At 32.9% G+C, this 15,750-nt stretch overlaps 2 protein-coding genes across 23 annotated transcripts; both read left to right on the top strand.

Moving 5' to 3' along the window:
* Nucleotides 1–1,468: 1,468 nt before the first annotated feature.
* LOC145316828 (putative divalent cation/proton antiporter TMEM165) lies at nt 1,469–7,687 on the top strand. Of its 22 annotated transcripts, none has more exons than XR_013878740.1 (9): nt 1,469–1,602; nt 2,180–2,340; nt 2,843–2,952; nt 3,261–3,425; nt 3,670–3,731; nt 4,970–5,158; nt 5,419–5,726; nt 6,492–6,538; nt 6,820–7,687. XR_013878740.1 is itself a non-coding variant. In XM_080157578.1 (7 exons), exons 1-7 carry the CDS (start codon nt 1,501–1,503, stop codon nt 5,476–5,478), a joined length of 849 nt encoding a protein of 282 aa, XP_080013704.1. In that variant the 5' UTR covers nt 1,469–1,500; the 3' UTR covers nt 5,479–7,687. The 22 variants fall into 22 exon arrangements, 1 of the variants encoding a protein (XP_080013704.1); XR_013878741.1 differs by having other exon boundaries at nt 5,419–5,715; XR_013878742.1 differs by having other exon boundaries at nt 5,419–5,704; nt 6,492–6,572; nt 6,689–7,687.
* Nucleotides 7,686–11,744, top strand: LOC145316831 (calcyclin-binding protein). The gene is made up of 7 exons (XM_080157579.1): nt 7,686–7,832; nt 8,361–8,497; nt 8,666–8,722; nt 9,085–9,162; nt 10,182–10,235; nt 10,596–10,693; nt 11,240–11,744. The coding sequence occupies exons 1-7, from the start codon at nt 7,720–7,722 to the stop codon at nt 11,411–11,413; spliced, it is 711 nt and encodes a 236-aa protein (XP_080013705.1). The 5' UTR covers nt 7,686–7,719; the 3' UTR covers nt 11,414–11,744.
* Nucleotides 11,745–15,750: the final 4,006 nt, after the last annotated feature.

Below are 15,750 nucleotides of genomic sequence, written 5' to 3' on the forward strand. Positions count from 1 at the left end.
AAAAATACCAATAAACTTTTTAAGAATTTCAATTACCAGCTGTTTTACAGCTAGAACCGACTAAAGAAGGCTGGTAGGAGCTATAAAATGCGAGGAGCAGTATTTTAATACCAAATAAGGTTAAACTATTTTTCAAAAAGTTGATTCCTCCATAATTAATGATGGATTTGCTCTGAAAATAGCTAAAAACTGCGCCAACCGTTACTTTTCCAACTTTTTATTCGATTTAGGAAATTCGGATTCTAAGTGCCGTTTGTGAGATGGTTGCATTAACCCCCTCCCCCCATTCTTTTTTTTTACGCATAGCGTGTTTGTTTGCAGTTATCTACTGTCATGTAATCTAATTTTTATATCCGTGGTTAGCCATCAATGTAATTATTTAAGACTAGCGGCTACGCCCCTAGAGGCCTCTAGTGGCACTTTAAATGTTGTTGTTTGTTAAAGTTAATTTTTTATGTACGATACCACCTTATTTGACGTTGAAGTCTCCTCTAAATTCTAAAATTTTTTGATTTTTTTTGTCATTTCTCTTGGGAGGGTGGTGGTACCCTGCCCCAAAATAGTTATAAACCTTCCCGGGACTTATGAGAAGCTACCCTGTTAAGGAGAACCCGATCGGTTCAGCGGTTAGCGAGATCCTTCGGTACAGACACACACACAGACATCCTGTTACTTTAGTATAAGGATTTATAGTTTAAATTTTATAGACAGTTTTTAAATTTTATAGACAGTTAAGAAAAAAAAAACTCGTAAAGGGATTTTTACCACAAAGATTACGTTGAAGCGTTAAAGAACAGCAAAAACTTAATTTTTTAACAGAATCAATCGAAGATTCGAAAATGAGTCAGTATTTTTAAAAATCAAATAAGGAAAGGGGAAATAATGAATGTAAAATAAAGGGGGAGTTTTAATACCAACAGTTATAAAAACCACTTTTTCCAAAATATATATTCCTAGTCAAATTATTAATAGAATTGGTTTTATTTTTAAAGAAGCAGAATGTTCTTTTATTCTCTGGTATAAAAAAATATTTTAAATACTAAAATATATAACAATATACATATATGTGATGCCTTTAATTTGAAAACAAATTTGAAGTTTGAAAATGAGTAAAAAGGGATTAATTGTCAAGGAAGGTTTAGTCCAACTTTCTGTACATTTGGCAAAATTTTTGTAGCAGACGAATTTCTCTTTAGTTTACCTTAGAGGCAAAAACCGAATCAGAAAGTTTCTCAGAAATATTTAAATTGACGTACTTTTATTTAATGTTGTTTATTATTTTAAAATAATAAAACTACCGTTTTCATGAATTAATAATTCATTAACAAAATATTCCTTTTTATAAATTATCTTTTGTAAAAATCTTATACGAAACATTTCTTTATTTATTATTTAAAAATGATTTAGTTACACACCGTTTATACGAACTATATATACAGTTAATTTAGTTTTGAAAACTTTTTAGCTTTTTTACAGAAGGAAAATTATATCTAAATCAAAATGGGACGTTTGTTAAAGATTTCAATGGGAATCTTTTTATTTTCAAGTTTGTCTCTTATAAATTTTGTTGCCAGTCAAGAGAATGAGGACGATAACATACAGGTACCATTTTAATACATGTTTTACTAAAGTAACAGGATGTCTGTCTGTACTGGAGGAATTCGCTAACTGGTAAATCGAAGGGTTCTCCTTTACAGTTTCGCCCATAGAAAAAAAATGTCCGAATCTCCCCCCTCACATATAGTGCTTTTTTAACTTAATTATTAATTGAGTAGGGGATGTCAACTTCCACTCCATGCCCCCTTCCCGTGCACCCCAAATTCCCATAGATCGGAATAAGAACTATAGTCACTAGTTCTATCAAAACGTATTAATTTACTTAATATGTGACGTCCTAATTTATAATCATTTCGCACACCACAGAACTGATTGCTATTATTACTTTAGGAAAGCTTTATATTTGTCTTGGTTGATATTAGGACGTCTGATTTTTTTATTTAAGACTTGGAGCGATTTAAACGATACTTTTTTCCCCTTTAAATATAGATACCCTAGATTCTAGAGGTGTAGCCGTTAGTAATGCAGAAATAGAGAGGAATAAACTGCGTGAATAACACCCATAACTAAAACAACAAAAAATCAAGACAATAAATTAATCCTAAAAAATAACTATTTATAGTTGGGAGAAGAACTTGCAAAAAAGTCTAAGGACGCTGAAGAGCTTGCCAAGACAGGTTCAAGTATTTCTGATGACAGGTTCCTGCATGGATTTCTGGCGGCTCTCTCAGTCATCATTGTGTCAGAGCTTGGAGATAAAACATTCTTCATTGCTGCTATCATGTAAGAATACTTAGTTTTATTCATAACCGTAAGAAGATTTAGATCATGGAAAGACAACGAAGTAGCGGATTTCGTCGTATATTCACAGTAGCTTTTCTCCTATTTCTAGCACCACGGGGGGTCCTAATCATTAATATTTATCTAACCTTAAATAACCTATCAAAAGCTATTGTAAAAATACGACGAAATCCGCTACTTTTTTTCTTTCCATGATCTGAAGATTTTACTTTGCTATATTAAAAGAAGGAAATATCAAATAATCTCACTTGGCCTTTAAGTATTCAACAGAAGCTTTCGAGTAATAAAAATGAATCTAAAAATATATTTTGTTCAATGTTTTATTGAGCTTATTTTTAGTTTTTCTGAAAAAAAAACATTTGTACATTTATAAGTATTACTACCACGTCAGATTATACTTACACTAGGTATATTTTTTTTTAATCTGACTTATCATTACCTACTAATAAATGCATGAAAAACTGATGTTGATTATATTTGTCAGGGCAATGAAGCACCCTAGATTGACAGTGTTTACAGGAGCTATTAGTGCCTTGGCTATTATGCACGTCATGGCTTCTTTCTTTGGATATATGACAACAGTTATTCCAAGAGGTAAGTTTTTTGGATATATTTAATATGTATAATACAAAGTAGAAATATGTAGGTCCGTCTGCATTTCTTTTTGGATTAAGGGTAAAACGGCGGGAGCGGCGATCAATCCGCCTTATTTATTTTAATCTTTTTTAATGTCTCACCAAAAAAGATTTTAAATTGCCTAATTCCAAGAGAAATGTGAGAAAAAAATTGAGAAGCACCCATAATAAAATTGCTGGTATGTCGTTACACGATTTGCCACAGTTCCTTCTCCCCTTAGTTTTTCTTTAATGAATATTACTTATTAATTGTAATAAATTTTTCAGTAATCACATTCTATGCGTCCTCTTTCTTATTCGCTGTATTTGGCCTGCGAATGCTTCACGAGGGCTACCACATGTCCCCCCACGAGGGACAGGAGGAGTTTGAGGAGGTGAATGAGGAGCTGAGGAAGAAAGAAGAGGTGGAGGGAAGGGGTGGCAGTCTGGAACAGGAATGATAAATGCTTTCATAGAATTAATTGGGTTTTTTATTTAAAAAATATTTGGGAGATGTAATTTAGACCAATGTAGTGTGGTTTGCCTCCCCCAATCCTTAATTTGCAATTTATTCCAAGTTAATGTTTTTTTTATTTATAGATGAAAAACTTCTTTACTGTTTTACTTTTTTTGGCAAGCTTAAGGTTTAAAATAAAATTTGTATTGGAATTAATAAATGAAAGCAATCATTTTGCATAGGGACTTGGAAGCAAAAAGGAGCCTTCCCTTATAGCATTTGTTGGAAAAATTTTCTTACAGGTGAGAACAGATATTTATCAAAACCCTATATTCTTTTAGTATTTATTAATTAAGGAATTAATTAACCACGTACATAACAATTGATATAGTATATGCTTGGATATATTGACAGGGAAATTTTTTATGTCAATTTAGCTTGCTAATATGGACCTCATTTATTGGTCACTTCATTTATCCAGTACGAGGTTTGGGGATGTGGTAAAAAGAGCGGATCGTTCATTAAGCTAGCTATGAGCATCACTTTATCAGAGTACATGCATTGGAAATCTGGTTCCACATCCAAGTAATAATATATCGATTTACATAACATATGGTCATGTTTAGTTTCAATGAGAATTAATAAAAATTAAATCCACCTGTCTTTTATAATTAATCAAATTCCGTTATCTGTAATATTAATTTTGATGACATACAACTGCAGTGTAATGGATATAGAATATACGCGGATATTATGACAGGGGCAAAATTGTCGTCATTTTAGGTTATTAGAGGAACGTCATTTTTATGGCCATTTCGTTCATCCAGTAGTAGGGGAGAGGATGTGGTAAAGAGGTTTTTGGGGGGGGTGGGGGAGGGGGGGTGTCGTTAATTTAGACCGCTGCGAGTTTCACTTTATTAGAGAACATGAAAATCTGGTGTAACATCCAAATAATAATAAATCCATTACTGCAGTGTACTTTTCTTTATTACATAATGTCAAATATGTTTAATGAAATGTATAATTTTTTTATTCATGGATCAATAGATTTATTCGTTGCTTTTTGATTTTTTCTCTCATCCTAATCATCATAATATTCATATTTTTTTGCAATTTTGTTAGAAAATAAGCTTTTCCGCACAAAATCATTAAATAAAGAAGTGACAGACTAAATATAACAAGGATGACAACATTAATATGTAGGACAGCACAAAAAAAATTGATGTAAAGTCAAACGGACAAGGTTAATTATATAGAAGTTCAAATCACGGAACCTTTTAAAAAAAATAATTAAATGTTTTACCAACGTTCTTTGATTCATAACCGACAGACCGACGACGGTTCAAGTAAAATATATATACTGGTTGCTCATTGATACAGATAATCTACATAAAAAATGTAGCCGTCTATTTTAAACGGCATTCGAGAAAACAGCATTTCCCCCATAGCTTCGGTATTAAAAAAACACATTTTAATAAACAAATTTTTTTTGTGGATTTTTCTTTATTTGTTGTCCAATACTACAACTCACCATTTTTAGGCGTTTACAATGACGTTCCTTGCTGAATGGGGTGACCGCTCGCAGATCGCCACAGTTATTTTGGCTGCCAGAGAAGACGTTTATGGTGTGTGTGTTGGCGGTATTCTTGGCCACGCCCTTTGCACCGGTCTTGCCGTTGTCGGCGGTAGATTGATCGCCACCAAAATCTCTATTAGAACTGTTACCTTGGTAAGTTACTCTAGCCAAATATAAAGAACATCCGTGAGGTAATTGGTTCGAGCCCTGTCATAACTAAAGACATTCATAAATAAACCTGACATATTTTTAAACAGGCTTATTGAAATATAATGCACAGTAAGGACTTTTCTAAGGGATTCATGCAATCAAGGAGCTTTAGTATTTAAAACTAAACAATCCTTTAGGATTTAAAGTAAAAAATTGTTGATTTAAACAGTCTTTATTGAATTATTAAACATTTGCTTTTTTAGACTGGTGGAGTTGTTTTCCTGTTGTTTGCCCTCAGTGCATTGTTTATCAGTCCAGAATAGACAAAATGAACAGATTGGAGAAAATCATACTTAGAAAATAAAATATTAGACCAATAATAAACCTAGAAGAAATACCAAGATTAACGCAAAATCATAATACAGACAGACATACATATTACAAAAATCAATAAATATTGAAAAAGCTTTATTACACTTAGTTGTCCTACCTAAAAATGTTGTAATTGTTTTTGAAATCTTGTATTTAGTAACATACTTCATTTTTGAAGTAATTTTATTGTGGATATTTTGTTCTATTCTATCATCCTTATACTAAAGTAACAGGATGTTTGTTTGTGTGTCTGTACCGAAGGATCTCGCTAACCGCTGAACCGATCGGGTTCTCCTTAACAGGCTAGATTCTCATGGGTTCTGGGAAGGTTTATAACTATTTTGGGGGAGGGTACAACCACCCTCCCAAGAGAAATGACAAAAAATCTAAATTTTTAAAAATACATGGGAGACTTCAACGTAACATAAAGAGAATTATCGTAACATAAAGAAGAAACGTTGAGACTTTAACAAATAAAAACATCTAAAGTGCCACTAGAGGCCACTAGGGGCGTAGCCGCTAGTATTATAAAAAGTAGTATATTTTTTTGTCTGTAACTTAGGATTTCTATAACTACTAAACCGATTAGGTTCTCCATTTTATGAAAGCTTCTTATAGGTCCCTGGAATGTCTTACTTTTTCAAACACACATCTACTAGATGCTAGGAGCGTAGCCGCTAGTAATATATAATTTGGATATCAATGGGATGAATTCATAAAGTTAAAGCATACCTAATCCTGGATGAGAGTTATGCGATTGACGCCGATTTGCCATTTCTTCTGTATTTTTATGTTAAACTTAAAAACATTATTTATTATTGCTTATTATGATTGATTTGACTAGGTTAAGGTCAGGTAGGATAAAACCCGAAGGAATAGAATCCGCAGGGGCTTGAATTTTATTTTTCAAAAATGAAAATAATGGTGAAGGGAGGTTCAGCATTAAAATCTTGGTTTATTAAAGATCATGACATGTTAAATGTTCTTAACAATAAAATATAATGTTACCAGGTAAAACCATATATTCAGGTTCTTGCAGACAAAGGTAAGTTCCTATCTCTTTATGTATGTATTGTGCATGCCTGACTTTCTTTATCTTAATATAATTCAATAAATAAAAGTTGTCTTTTCTTTGTTCTTAATAAAAGGTTAATTTGTTAGGAGCCATGAAATAACGGTAAAGATGATATTATAAGGTTTATCAATATTCTATTTTACCAAGCTATTAAAACTAAATAATCTATTTTTCTATTGAAAAAAATATTTTAGTTTGTCTTCCATTTTTTTAATAGGTTTCTAAGAAGAGTGCTGTTAAACAACTGACAGTATTTTAGAGAAAAAAAACTCGTCGATAGTTCTTTTTTTTATTTGAAATTTGGTTGATTTTTTTATTTGTTTTACTAAGTATACCTATTAATATTCAATATTTATTAGTATTTTATCATATAATGTTTAATAGTTAATTGTTTTCTTTAATCTATCATTGTTTTAAAAAGGTACCCAGGTATTTAAGTTTTTATAACTTAAATTTTTATTTCCCGTGAACGATGTATTTCTAATAATTTAAATTAACTTCGTTTGCATTCCAGTTCATAAAAAATTTTCAAAAAGTATTCAACTATGAATACAACAACTGGTAGTTCCATAAAAGGCACCCATCAAATATTGGTAGCTCTTCCATATTCATGGGTATAAATATGAGAAGAAAAAAAACACTTATAACCCTCTATTGTTGTATACTTTGAAAGGAACAACCTCTTTATAAAAGTAAGATATTGTGCTTCAATAAAAGAAACTATGTACTCTTAAATTAGTTATTATACATCAATGAATGGATAGTGTCGGAAATATCCACAATGTATCTCTAAATTGATTTTTTTCATAACTTTGAAGACCTTTAACCGTCTCCGACTGAAAACAAGTAATGTGAAAATTTTAACAACAAAAGTGATACTGTGCTAGCAGCCTTTTAAATTATTGAAAATTATTATTTTAGGGGATATTGCGTATTTCCAACCTCATCCAATTAAATATTTAATGTTGAATTTGTTGTTTTTTTCTGTATTTTATCTGTTATCATTATCTATTTTCAAACTTTATTGAATGTGTTACAATTAAAGAAAAAGTTTGTTTTAATTTTGTTTTTAATCTTATTTCAGATACCTTTATCATTAAAATAAAAAATCTCCAAAATGTCCCTTGATGAAAAAATGCTCGACTTGGAGAGTGATGTGATAGAGATGAAAAGTTTGTTGGACACGGTAGTAAGGACCAGGGTTAAGGATATGATCAGTATTAATATCAGGTAGACGTTATTACGACTATGGATGGTAGAATCGATATACTATTACTTGGAAGTTGCAACAGATTTTCTTGTACTCGAATAATGTAATTCTCGCAGTTAGCTAAATTAGTGATACCCCATCTCCTCCCCTCCTACTTGACAGAGAAATTGAAATATTAGCATGAGAAAATAAGGTTAAATTCCTGATACCGACGACGATTGGTCTTCAGTTAAGTTTCAATTTGAAAAATATTTCAAGTTAAGCGGGGAGCTTAAATATAACAGAGCTCTGGCATTTTACTTTACCTAAACAATCAAAAAGCTTTTCTTCATGAAATTTGTAAGTTGTCAGTTTGAAAGGAAAATTGCTGCAGGAGACCTACATTATTTGCTTTTTGCAAAATTGAATTTATCAAAATGCGGTAAATGGACTTTCTAGTACAGGAATCCTCTTGCAAAGTTTGAGGTCGATAGGGCAATTCTTTTCCTGCCTAACTTAACGTTAAGCGTTACCTATTCACTATTCAAAATTGTATAAAAACTATTCAGGAAACTTGAGACTGATCTGATTCATCTAAAGGAGGAGAAAAACCGACAGGAAAGCAGACTGGATCCTGCAGCTGCCAGTTCTGTAGCTACTGCCAAGCCAGCGGCCACCAATGTTATACCTGACTCACAAATCAAAGGTATGAGTAAAGTAACTTTAAGTAAGAAAGAAAAAATTTCGTAGCGAAGATGATTAAAACATCTTTTTGAACTACCTATACATTGATTTAAGGTGCCGTAGCTTTTTCCTCTGGTGGTCCATATATAACTTCTCAACAGTCTTGTCTAAACTTCTTATTTTATCTTAGATTATTCCTGGGACCAATCTGAGAGATTTGTAAAACTGTATCTCACCAACCTTCCAGGTGAGTCAAATATTTCTGATAAGTCTTAATAAAAATACTAATTACCTGTTTATAGGTAGGATCAAAGTGATCTTTGGTACCTAAAGCATATCTATTGTCTATTTAATTTTTAATTGAAGTGCATAGAGAAAATGGCCCTTGATAGATATTTGATTATTAGTTACTACAATTTTATCACTAGCGGCTACCCCAGAAGCCTGTAAGAACTTTGCAAATTGGATTTAGAGAGCTTAAAACCAACCTAAGAAGTATTTGAGACTTACCTGAAAGGTATAACCCAATCGGGAAAAAAAGGGAAAAAAATTTTATGAATCAACGCATTTGATTGCTTTTAATGCTTTTTTTATCTTAGATCATTTTAGGTCTGAGTGATTTAAATGAAGATGCTGTGAAAACCAAGTTTACTGATGAAGGCATCGAAATAAGAATTGAAAACTACAAGGAAATTTATTAGCTTTTAGATACCTACCTAATTTAAATTCTTAACTCAAAGTTTTTGAGCAAACGAATAAGAAAACGAGTTTATAAATCATTGGGGTACCAGTGTAACTTATACTCCCTGTCTGCAAATAAAAATGAATCATTATTTTTAGAGTATTATTACTTTCAAATTATCATTAGAGTTATTTTGTTTTATAAGGGGCAATTTTCACCATATTTGTCTATTTAGATATGTTATTAATATACCCAAGAATTAAATAACATTTAACACTGACTTTTTTGTATAGGTATACTAGGGTGGGCCCATTTCCCCCTTTTTTTAGATTTTACTGTTATCATAAGTTGTGGAAGTCATATATATGTATGATAAGCCCCATTCAAGTTTTAAAAGTGACTTTGCTCTTATGGCTGCCGGCGCGCGGGGGGTATAAAAAGTGCCCACCCCCTTATAAAACCAAAAATTTAAATTCCTTCAAACACAGGCATGTTGCATATCAAAATGACCGTATTGAAATGCTGATCACGAATCTGAAAACCGTTTTGAAAAATATTGCTCTTAGTTCGAATAAGATCTCATTAAGTACCTAAAAACAGCTGATTTAGTCAAAATTGTTCATTTTGGTAGGTTATTTGAAAATAATTTCAGACTGAATCAGTATTTTTCAAAACGGTTTTCAAATCTGTAATCAGCATTTCAATGCGGGCATTTTGATATGCAACATGCCCGTATTTGAAGGAATTTCAATTTTTGGTTTTATAAGGGGGCGGGCACATTTTATACCACCCGCGCGCCCGTTGTTTTTGGATTAAAAAACCTCTTTCAAGCTTCACAGGGTTTTATATTGGCCCAGTAACCCTTGCCAATGTCTACTAATGTGAAATTCCAAAATTGACCCACCCTAAGGTATACTTCAACAATAATAAAAAGGCTAAACGTTTATTGCAAATTAAAGATGCCTCTTCTATACTGATAGCATCTGATTTTCTAATGACGAAAAAAGTTAATGAATTTCTTTCTAGAATAAAAATCTTGTATTCAATATTAACAAAACCTGCCATAAGATCAATCCAGGTAAAGTATTTTTCTGTCATTTTTTATAGATATTTTACTACAGACTGGCTTAGTGGACGGGATATACCAATATATCTAACTTATTTTAGTGTCCTTCAGACAAACAACCCTTTGATTGCACGACCTTTGCCTAGGAGTTATAACTGTGCAAGGAAAATTTAATTAGATGCCAATGCATTACCCCTATACTAACTATTTAATTTGCGCACCGGACGTAGCAGAAGTAAAAAAAAACCATTTTAAAGTCTTTACTAAACGAGTCGGTTTTGGGCCGAGATTCGTACCTATCACCTTCCCGACAAACGAGCGGATGCTCTACGTGTTGCACCACAGTCGCGAGTCTATTAGATTTTTTTGCAGAGAAGAGCTACCACAAGATAAAATCTGATTACTTGCTTGTGTTCCTGTGTAAACATAATCCTGGCAGTAGCTGGTCACATTTCACACATGCTGATAAGGTCAGATGATTGAATTTAGATTATAAGTGGATAATGGGACAGGGGGAAAATTTAAAATTATCTTCAATTTAGGCTGCTATTTCTCCTTTCATCTATTGGCCAGGTTCCTTATTCAGTAGGAAGAGATGGGGAAATTGAGGTGGTGGAGGAAGGGGATCGTATTTTAGTCCGCTTTGTGTTTAATTTATTAGAGAACATAAAAATCTGCTGTAAGATCCAGTTAATAATAAATCCATTGTAAAAATATCCTAGCAACTGGTCACGTTGAAGTATTTCATCATTTTTAAACGAAACTTCTTTTTACACTCTCGTTGCTTTTATTACATTTGAATTGCGAAGGATAAGTAAATACTCAGAAATAAAACAAGAAATAATCATAAATCTATTATTTTCAAGTTGTAAACGTAAAAATTTTTGTGAAAGGAATAGTTGATCTCCAAATGTCCTATCCTTACAAACGATGTGATACTAAAAATCTTGTCTTTTAAATTACTTTTTCTTTCTCCTTTCGCTCTCTTAAAGACAATGAAACAGCTTTGATTTCAGATGAAATCTGAGTCCAGCAAGCTGAACTCCGACCCAAAGGTGGACTCCGCGGCCGACCCAAGCGCCGGGCTAATGGACATGATGAAGAAGCTGTACGACGAGGGAGATGACGACATGAAGAGGACCATTGCCAAGGCATGGACTGAGGGACAAAATAAGAAGATGGATTTCTAAATAACGAGGACAGGCCAGAGAGGATAGGATAGGATAATGACGGTTAAATAAATCTTAAAAACTCAACCTCCTCCCACCCAATATTTATTAGCTGACAAAAACATAGTTTCTCAAATGAGATTTGTGAAAGATAATTTTCCGTTCATTTTCTTATCCCTTGGTCCCTGGAAAGAAACAGCCAGGGATTTATATTCAGATAAACAAACTGCTGAAAATTGATTATTCTTTAAATAAAGAAAATGTTCTGAATTAAACTAAAGTAAAATGGTTCTCTTAAATCTTCAGCCAATTCTACCATTTGTTTATTAGAATATATATCCCTAAACATTTTTTTTTAAAAACATTTAAATCATTGATCATGATCGTTTTAATCCTTTATTAACCTTTTCTCTTTAAATACTCAATTTTATATTTCTAGATTTCAGTCATTTTCCATATAATCACAAGAAAATTCAACATGGGCATTTTTGGTTTTTAGATAAACTGCAAATTCGCGTTTTCTCATTTTATATGAAAGCTCCAGTGATAGAAAAAAACACACTAATTTGTATTTATTTAAGAAATATTTTGTTCTAATGAATTAAGCCAGTCTTATTTTTTTTGTCTTTGTATATGTCAAATGTCCAGTTTTGTTGCTTCCTTTATTCCAGGGACGAGGTATAGGACATCTGATTTCCAGGGAAGGATTAATTTTATACCTCAGATACAATCCACTTTCAGTCATTAGATACAGTCTCAATCTGATGTAGATATTCTCTTCTCATCTTTACCAGGAAGCTTTACCATAGTCTTCTGCAATAGGCATTGAACAATTGGTAGAAAAAGAATACACTCAGGTAGTTGATATACGTTGGCTTAGCTGATTGGCTTGCCAGGACTTGATCAATAAACTGCAAAGAAAAATAACAAGATTAATTTTCTTGAAAGTTTATGCATTTGGTAGCAAGTTTAAAGATCATTCCATAAAAAAAATATTCTTTTAATTGCAAATTATAAATGTTTTAAATATATGAAAATATGGTGCTACAAAAAAAACACAATAAATTATGGTGCTACAAAATATAACCCGGAGTTTACTAGCAAATTTTATAAATTAAATACAAATATAATGACTTTTACCTAGTCAGGGATTGCAGATTTCTTAAATAGGAGCTTTTTCATCATCACACTTTGCAAGTTGAACTTTTAAATCTTAAAAGGAAATAAACTTGGTAAGTAAAAAAAAAACATTATTTTCTTTCTTTTTCAAAAATCTTTAAAATGATAAATTTTCATTCAATATTAAATAATCATTGTACCTTACTCAAAAACCACTATTGTTTTCGGGCTTTTGCAGGTATACAGATAGAACAAGATGATTCCAGATACAATCAGGTACAACTAAAAGATTTAAATATTCTTTATTAACTATAACTTTTAATTGTCTTTCTATTTTTTGAAATATCTTGAATCTTTTTTATATTGCATATTAACGGCAATTTTGATAATACATAAATTAACAAAAAATGTATAATAATCAAACAAACCTCAGAATTCCTTTAAATGTCCTCTAAGGGCTCAAATGTTACAGGTAACAGGAAAACTTCATTTTCTAAATACAATATAATCTTTTCAATTTTCTGTTTTTTATAAAGTAAACTTTTTAACAATGATTTTAAACAAATATTGAAATTGAGTTATGACCATTTTGGTCCTGCTTTAATGCTAAAATTACTTTTTCTTTTTAAATATTTACATAATATGAAATAAATACTTACAACTTCCGTGGCCTGGCTAAGCAGCTCCTCTTTGCTATCCACAGCGGGAGGATATATGCCGGCAAGTTCACGGAATCCAGGTAATGTCTTTAAAGTCTGAAATTAGTAGCCATTATTGTCTTTTCTAGCTAATTATGAATTTCAAACGATAAAAACATGTACTTTACTAATTCTGGATCCATCTTCTGGAGTTGTTTCAAAAGTTGGAGGTAGCAGGTAATTTTCTCCACACCTAAAACAGCATCAGTTGGACATTTGACACTGCCGGGCGGAAGAAAAATTACCTGCAACCTCACTCCGGGTTTAACTATTGGCAGAACTTGAGGGATAGTCTAGTGATGACACACCCTCTTGCTATGCATTTACAAACATAAATATTTTTATTTATTTGATAGTTTTGAAATTACTTTTTGTACTTCAAGACTTATTTAAAGTGTACAGCTAACGTAAAATGCAAGAAATGCAATAGTATTTTTATTAACAAAAATTGACGGGGCACAATGGCCCAAAACTGGATAAAACATTAAAATAAAAATGGTGTAAAATATTCCATAATATTAAGATAAAACTGGTTTTATAAAATTAGGATAAAACTGAATGAATGTTTTTTATAGAATAAAACTTCGGCAAATAAAAGTGTTTTTACATATAAAAATAACATAAAATTCACATGTTTATTAACGTTTATTTATCACCTTTGTACAAGTACATTAAATCTGCTCTCTTGGCTGCTTGGTTTAAGATCTCTGGAAGTGTCAGCTCGTCCTCAGTGACAATGATTGCAATGTTGCGGACAGGACGGCGGGTCTGGCGGGTGCCTGCCTCATTGGCATTCTTGTACTCAACCATAACTGAACGAATGACTCCATCCTTGCTGGTAAACACCTCAGAAATTATCCCAAGCTTAAAATTCTGATTTCCGACAAACTTCTCCCCCTCTGACTTGCAGAAAACAACGACATCTCCAACTTTAGGTTGCTGCGTCGTCTTGTCAAATCTAGCGGCTTTTGGGATGTAGTCAGCAATCTTCTCAGTAGTCCAAACCTTCCACCATGACTCATAGACTTGGTCTAATTGAGCCAATAGTTTTGTCGGTTTATCTACACACACAGGGGAATTTAAGCTTCTATTACTTGCTCTGCCAAACATTAATCTGCTGGGGGTGATCAAATCAATGTGATCAAGCTCGCTGGTTTTAGAACCAATACAAATAGGCAGATTATTTAACTCGTTACATACAAATGACAGAGCAGTTTCATAGGCCAAAATACTCAGTTTAACTCCACCAAATGTCAAGAAAAACAGCTTTTTAACTTCAGCAATAGATCTCTCAACAACACCTTGATAATTTGAACCACCTGTTGGTCCAACCTGATACTTGATTCCAACAGTATGCTTACCATTTAATGTTCTGGTCAACCTGGTCACATTTAACTCCATCCTGTTACACGCTGACTTTAACTGGCTACCTGGATCAATGTAGATCATGTCTGGAACACAGTGGTTGTGGCAGAATCTTGAAAAACACTGTAAGAAAGCCTCTGTTGAATAATCTTGCATAATGTGAGCGGCTAGGGCACCAGATCCAGGGTCACGGAAAATGGCCGCCCAAACTTTAACAGATGAACGGTGGTTATGCTCACATCTGGCAATAAATGGTCCGCAGAGATCCACTTGGGTGTTAAAAAAGGGTGGTGCTACAGTTATCCTATTTTCATGAACAGGACCCATTTTTACCTCCAACAGTCTGGCCTTTCTTTTTACACACAGCTGGCATCCTAATCTGATTTCCTTTGCCAGATTTCTACCTCCAATAATGAAGGCAATATATCTGGATTCAAGGAGGGTGTGTTGAGTCCCTCTATGGTTGACAAGATTTTCATGGACATGTTTCATAATTGCATATGAAATTGGGCTGTACCTGTCCAATACAGGTCTGACAAATGTAAGTGGCCGTAGGTCTGGGAAAACATTTTCAGGATCCAAAATATTCTGTCCATCAAGAATTCTGCCAGTGTAGTAAATAATTCCGTCCCTTTCAACAGTGCCAGAAATGTCCTTTGACTTAGTGAACTTCTTTACTTCAGCAGTTCCAATACGGAAAAAGTAGTCTTCAGCAGCTTTAATTTCCACAGAACTCAAACAGTCCTTCATATTGACATTATTTGGCAGTTTTCCGCTTATATCCTTTGACTTGCTTAAGAGCCACAAACCAAATCTTTTTAAATAACAGCATCCTTGTATTGTCCTCCACCAGCCATAACGATTAGGGTCAATAACATACTTGCCATATTCATATCTAGCGGTCAACTCATCCTGCAGGCTAACATTAACAGAAATAGACTTAATTTCTTTTCCAACCTGTTCTTTATCTTCCTTAGTCAGTTGGATACTCTGAACCTTTTTAATTGGCCAGTCATCAGGACTCAGGTACATCCATTCCTTTCCTCTTTGCCAGGCAGATTCTGGCCCAATGTCTTCAATTGTTACTCCTGGACGGGTTCCAGTATCAGCCACATTTAACGCAGTTTCAACATGATACCACTGGTCCCTGGAACTGAACCTCAGGATTTCAACAAC

The sequence above is a fragment of the Acartia tonsa genome, chromosome 4 (genome assembly GCF_053477335.1).
Source record: "Acartia tonsa isolate MP-2025a chromosome 4, ASM5347733v1, whole genome shotgun sequence".
Lineage (NCBI taxonomy): Eukaryota > Metazoa > Arthropoda > Copepoda > Calanoida > Acartiidae > Acartia > Acartia tonsa.